This window comes from Salvia splendens, chromosome 8 (assembly GCF_004379255.2).
Source record: "Salvia splendens isolate huo1 chromosome 8, SspV2, whole genome shotgun sequence".
In the NCBI taxonomy this organism is placed as follows: Eukaryota; Viridiplantae; Streptophyta; class Magnoliopsida; order Lamiales; family Lamiaceae; genus Salvia; species Salvia splendens.
The window spans coordinates 16655648-16662252 of record NC_056039.1 but is presented as its reverse complement, the minus strand read 5'-3'; the positions used below and the strand labels follow the sequence as shown (position 1 = coordinate 16662252).

Here is a 6605-nt window from a genome sequence, read left to right as displayed (position 1 = left end):
TAATAGACTTCATATTTCATTAATTCATTTCATTCATATTTTATTATAAAATTGATATATAAAAGTAAGATTTATATTCTAATAACTTTTTTTTTGACCTATTTCTCACTACATTTTTTAAATTCATCTTAAGTAAAACGGGGGCAATTAGTGATAGAGGAAGCACTAAAATTTATGGTTTCAATTAAAAAATATGATTTGATCGTATGAAAAGCACTGGCCAATAGATGAATGTAGACGACAATTATTTATGACTAAGCAAAAACAAGTGGAGGGCCACTTGCCAATTCCTCCCACGAGGAAAAAATGGGTCTGATAATTGAAGCCGGCGGAGCTGAGGCCCCTCTCCTTCCCGATCGCCACCGAGATGGCTCCGAGAAGCGGCCGTCGATTCCCGGGGCCGTCTTCAACGTGGCGACAAGCATCATCGGCGCCGGGATCATGTCCATTCCCGCCACTCTCAAAGTCCTCGGCGTTATTCCAGCCTTTTTGATGATTGTTTTGATAGGCATAGTGGTTGAGATATCCGTGGAGTTCATGCTGAGGTTCACATACTCCGGCGAGGCTCGGACCTACGCCGAACTCATGAGGGAGTCCTTCGGCCGCTGCGGCGCCATCGCTGTCCAGATATGTGTCATGATCACCAACCTTGGTTGCCTCATCATGTACCTCATAATCATCGGTTAGCAACTTGTGTTTTCTAATTAGGTTTTTTTTTTTACGGAGTTTTAAATTTCTATTCGTTTATCGATAAGAAAAAAAGAGGAAAGAATGATGTGTGACAAGTTTGTTTGATCCTAAAATTGAAAAATTGAGACAATTTGGTGGTGTGGGACAGGGGATGTGCTCTCGGGGACCGGGGCGGATCACTTGGGGGTTTTGCAGGAATGGTGCGGCGTCCATTGGTGGAACACGCGCGCCGTTGCCCTCCTCTTCATTACCGTTTTTGTCATGCTTCCGCTTCTCTTGTATCGTCGTGTAGGTATGAAGTTTTTGCCGTAATTATGTCATTTTTGTCATGTTTACTTGTCACGATTAATCTTATTTTTGTTCGATTGTGTTCTTGATACCAATATTAGATTGTCTCATGATTAACTATCTCATCTTCAGCCTATGGCTACCAATATTATGGTTTATGTAACGAACCGAACGCCACCTTATTTGATGTTGATTAGAGGGAATGAATTTATGTATGCGTCTGCAGAATCACTATGGTTGAGTTCAGCAATATCAGTGCTTCTAGCATTCGTGTTTGTCGGTATATGCACGGCGATGGCCATCACGGCCCTTATCCAAGGGGAAACACAGACTCCAAGATGGCTTCCCGACTTGGACGGCGGAGTCTCCTTCTTCAACCTCTTCACCGCTATCCCCGTCATCGTCACAGCCTTCACCTTCCACTTCAACGGTAAGAAACTAACACACACAACGCTCTACTTAGTATTTGTTTGGCAGCTTAGATAAGACCAAGATATATCAGTTATATAGGCTTATTTGACAGTGTTGTAGATAAGATGAGGCCCATTTAGGCACTTAAACCCCATCTTACTCTAATTATCTTAACATGCTTACCAAACAGACACTTAATTGTTCGAAATAACTTCCAAAAAGTTAAAAACTCAAAAAATTGTGAATTTGTTCAGTTCATGCTATTGGAGTGGAACTAGGCAAGCCTTCTGACATGATGAAAGCCGTGAGAATCGCTCTTATACTCTGCGCTGCGATCTACTTTGCTATCGGGATATTCGGTTACCTCCTTTTCGGGGAGGGAACCATGGACGACATACTAGTGAACTTCGACCAGAGCTCAGGCTCTGGCTTAGGCTCGTTGCTGAACGACATTGTTCGTTTGAGCTACGCGCTACACCTCATGCTCGTCTTCCCGCTCTTGAACTTCTCGTTGAGGGCCAACATCGACGAGTTCCTATTCCCAATGAAGCCTCATCTGGCCGTGGACAACAACAGATTTGTTGCACTCACTCTTGCTTTGGCTGCTTTGTCCTACATTTTATCAATAGCTATTCCTAGTATTTGGTACTTGTTCCAGTTCATGGGATCGACTTCCGCCGTCTGCCTCGCCTTCATTTTCCCCGGTGCCGTTGTATTGAGGTATCATTTATTTTCATTCGTATATGAAATACTTCATTCGCATATTTTATTTTAGGTCTTAAATTTGGAATTTATTTTTTCATGTAATTAAATTAGCGTAACCACATATCACTTAATAAGGGAATACTTAATTAACTCTAATATATTAATTAAATACACTTATTCTTACTTAAAAAATAATAGTATCAGTAATTTGAGACGAGACGGAATAGAAAAGTGCGAGTAACATTTGAGACAGAAGGAAGGAGTACTCTCTCCTGCACAATTCCTACTTTGATCAATCATCATATCTGCTTAATTTTCTTGCTTACAGAGATATTCATGGAATTTCTACAGCGAGGGACAAGATTGTGGGCACCATTATGATAAGTCTTGCAGTGATTACAAGCTGTGTTGCTATTTCAACCAATATATATAACATGGTTGTATAAGTGTACCTTTGTTTCTCTTTTTTTAGTGTTTATTGTTGAAAATATAGTTAAAGTAGCACGATTTTTGGGAACTACAATTATCCATCATCATATGTATATGTTGGGGTGAGATGTATTAGTTGATAAATGGCTTGGAGTTCAGAGTTGCAACATTGTTTCATTAAGAAATTGAATCGATTTACTATTTTTACCCAATTCCTCTGTCGCTTAAAGTTAAGGGATGTTGTGATTTTCACGGTATAAATAAGCTGTTTAGTTTCGCACAATCAATTAATAAAAAGTCTTAAAACACTATTCTCTGCCCGAGAACAAATGTACAATGCAACATACTACTACTCCCCCCTTATTAAACAAAATAGAAATATTTGAAACAACACGAATTTTAATGCACAATTTGTAAAGTAAGTGAAAAAAATTGGTAAAGTAAAAGAGATGAAAAGAAAAATGATTAAAGTAAGAAAGATGAAGAGAAAAAGTAGAGAAAGTAAGTTAGTGGATTGTGGGGTCCATGTCCTAAAATAGAGAAATTCTAAAGTTTTTATTTTTAAGGAACTCCCCAAAATGAAAATAGTTGTTATTTTTAAAAAACGGAGGGAGTATTAGATATTGAAATCTCAAGGAAGCGAGTTACTGAAAAAGCTAAAGATAACAATTACTCTCCCATCCCTGAAATTTTGTCACAAATTTCTATTTCCGCCCGTCCCACAAAATTTATCACATTTCACTTTTTACCATTTTTGATAATGGACCCACATTCCACTAACTTATTTTCACTCACATTTTATTATAAAACTAATACTTTAAAAGTATGACCCACATCTTATCAACCTTTTCAACCCACTTTCCTTTATATTTTTTAAAATCTGTGCCCAGTCAAAGTGTGATAAAATTTGGGAACGGAGGGAGTAATTGGTTTGATTTTAGGTTTCTAAGCGGCAAAAAAGAAAGCGAGGACAGGAGGTAAACACAAAGAGGGAAGAATTGATCCACTTAATTTTATTTTAACTTCTAAATCCAATGGTAAAGAATTGATATTAGTGTTATTTGCAATCTAGATACATCTCTTATGCATACATATTAATAAATCAGAAGGTTAAATTTATGATTTTATTGACACATGATATCACAAAATTTTTCATTTTTTTTTATAAATATCAAAGTTGACATCTAATATAGCAAACTTTGTCAATTTCCCATTTTAGAAATTAAGTGGCCAATTTTAGAAGAATGACGTGTTCACTTAATAAGGGAACACTTACGCTCCAAAATTCCAAATCTTAGTGGAGTTCTCCCAGGGGATTCAAAATCTGGAATTGAAGATCTATCCATCACCATGAACGGGGAAATTAGAGATAGAGTGTGGAGGGACGAAGGTGTAGACGAAGATAGATATAAAATGACGTGTCTCACTTGCCAATCGTACATTTAAAAAAAAATACTTATGTTCAAGTGTCCAGGTAATTTAAATTAAGCTGCAATTTGTCGCCAATGGAAAATTAGCAACTATGATGAAGTTGGTGATATTAAATGAATAGATGTCAAGTTTAAAAAATTCATGAAAAAAAACAAAAATTTGGAAAGTTTCTCTGATATTAGGACCAATACACCTAATTTTAAATTATTTTCGTATGGTTATTCATTTTTAAAACCATGATTGAAATGTCGAATTCGTTGCCAAATATGGTGGGTGAATAGGGCAAGGGAAAATTTACATAGGAAGGAAATTTAAGAATTTGACATTTAGTACGAGGTTAAAAGAAATAAATTTTAAAAAAGGTAATTTTTTATATGGGTTGGAAAATAAGAGGTGGTTCAATTGTCCTTCTATGTAGATCCGATCCGCCCTCGGAATAGGCAATAGTTGCACCTATTACCAAGTCAATAAGTTTAAGGTCAGCCTAATTGGGGTGGTAAACTTAACCTAAACAAATTGTGAAGAATGAAACAAAGGTAAAAGGAGTGAAATTAAGAAAATGCATGTAAGAGAAATAGTTAGTTCCATGAAGGATGCCGTGGTGATGCGTACAGTTAGATGAGGATTCTTGAGCGCGAAGGCATCAAAAGGCGCAGAGAAATTAAGAGCCGTTTGTTTAAGGTTTAGGTTGGAGCAAGTGTGGGATAGCTCCAAGATATGAAGAGCGTTGGATGAATTGAGTGATCCAAGCATTTGATGCTCGCAAAATTTCTGCAGGAAAGGGATCTCGTATTTGTGTGCAGCTATTGCAAGTGAATAAACGTGTTTTTCCACCTTCTCTTTCGGGAGGCTTCCACTAGCTCTTCGTGATTCAGCTCCGCTAGCGTTATGGTTTGATTTGCCGGAGCTTTGCATTCGTCCGAATCTAGCACGTTTCGAAATATTGTTGATCTCGTTGCCTGTGGAACCAACATGTTTGAGTTTGACTTCTATAGTGTATGTGTTAGACAAATCGCGCCAGATTGATTTGTTACATACCAATAATGCTCTATGATGTTTCCGGGAATGATTTGAATGTCAGTGTGGATTTGATCCTTCAATGCGGCGGCGAAGCCTTCTATATATGATATCTTTTCATTTACCTCATCCTCCATTTCCTTCATCTCCTTCACCCATTTAAGAGCATTTGTCAACCCCTACACCATACATATATATATTTGTTTAATAATAAAACATTGGTAATCAATGCAAATTTTGACTTGCTAACGTGATAAAATGAAAACTCTATATATTGTACAAACTCTAAATTCCTCGACACAGTATCAATATAATTTCTACACAATGTCAACACAATGTAAAATTTCAACATTTTGATGCCAACACAGCAGCAATACAATGTCAATACAATATCCACACAATGTCAACACAACATCAACCATTGGCACCGTGCTGACATTTTTTGTTGCTATTATTTTGTCATCTGTTGACATTTTTCAACGATCCAGATAATAGTTTGAAGTTTGTATAATATTTAGAGTCTGTATTTGATTACATCATCTAACACACGTATACCATGAACCAACGCATAGAAATTGAGATCAATAAACCAAATGAAAAAACTTGAGGACGGCATTATTTGTCCCACTTTAACTCACCGCGATTTTGAAGAAATGTAAACGAAAGTGAGTAAAAAATGTTAGTGAAAATGAAACTTATATTTACCAAAAATAGTAAAAACAAAATAAGACATTTGATAAGAGACATTCCGAAATAGAAAAAGTGGGACATATAATGGAAGACGCAAGAATTATACTGATTGAGAAACTTGACTTTGTGCTTCAGAAATGAAATACTTACACACAACTTTTGTTGACTAATCAAAGAAAAATGTGAGACTGATAAATTACTTTAAACATTGAACATGCACCATTACCACACCAATATGACCATATAAATGTTCTGATGATGTACAGAGACGAAACAGAGCAATTAAAAATAAAGCAAAAAAAAAAGAATTTGTACCTTATTGGAATTTGAAGAAGAAAGTAGATTATTGTTGGTGGGTTTCTCATTTTCATGTTTGCTTGTCAACGAGATTATGCTTCTCGCTCCTTCGTAGCAGGCTGCGCATATTGTGTTTCTTGGAGGCCTCAAAATATATGGCAACGATGTGCAAATAGAGCAATCCATTTTTACTCTCTCTTGATTATCACAATAATTCACAAGATCACAAGAAGAAGATAGAAAGGGAGAATATAAGTGAGAAGAATTAAATGGGATTGTTTCTATGTCAACTTATTACGTGTTGCTATTATGCATTGTTTCTTTTTTATAGTCTCCGGTCTTATTAAATATGAAACATTTGTTTTTTGGCACAAAATTTTATGTATTGTTGTTCTGTGAGTTATAAAGAGAGAATAAAATAGGAGAGAAGAAAAAGGTAGAGATATTAGTATTTGAATATTAGAAAACGTTGTATTTTTAATGGAAAAAATCGAAAAAGAAAACGATTCATGTTGAATAGGACATGGGAAATATATTTTTGTAGTTTTATTATTTATTTTGTGGGATTTTTTTATAGAATAAGGGATTATCTTAATATAGTAGCTAACAAAGTTTGATGCTCTTATGAAATGACAGAAAATACCCAA

The 6605-nt window shown here is 35.9% G+C and overlaps 1 protein-coding gene and 1 pseudogene across 1 annotated transcript; one reads left to right on the top strand and one right to left on the bottom strand.

Moving 5' to 3' along the window:
- Nucleotides 1–240: 240 nt before the first annotated feature.
- On the top strand, nucleotides 241–2735 carry LOC121745182 (amino acid transporter AVT6C-like). Its single transcript, XM_042138987.1, has 5 exons — nucleotides 241–682; nucleotides 839–982; nucleotides 1205–1408; nucleotides 1644–2109; nucleotides 2423–2735. Exons 1-5 carry the CDS (start codon nucleotides 307–309, stop codon nucleotides 2538–2540), a joined length of 1308 nt encoding a protein of 435 aa, XP_041994921.1. The 5' UTR covers nucleotides 241–306; the 3' UTR covers nucleotides 2541–2735.
- A 765-nt stretch (nucleotides 2736–3500) lies between these two features.
- On the bottom strand, nucleotides 3501–6234 carry LOC121743892 (annotated as a pseudogene).
- Nucleotides 6235–6605: the final 371 nt, after the last annotated feature.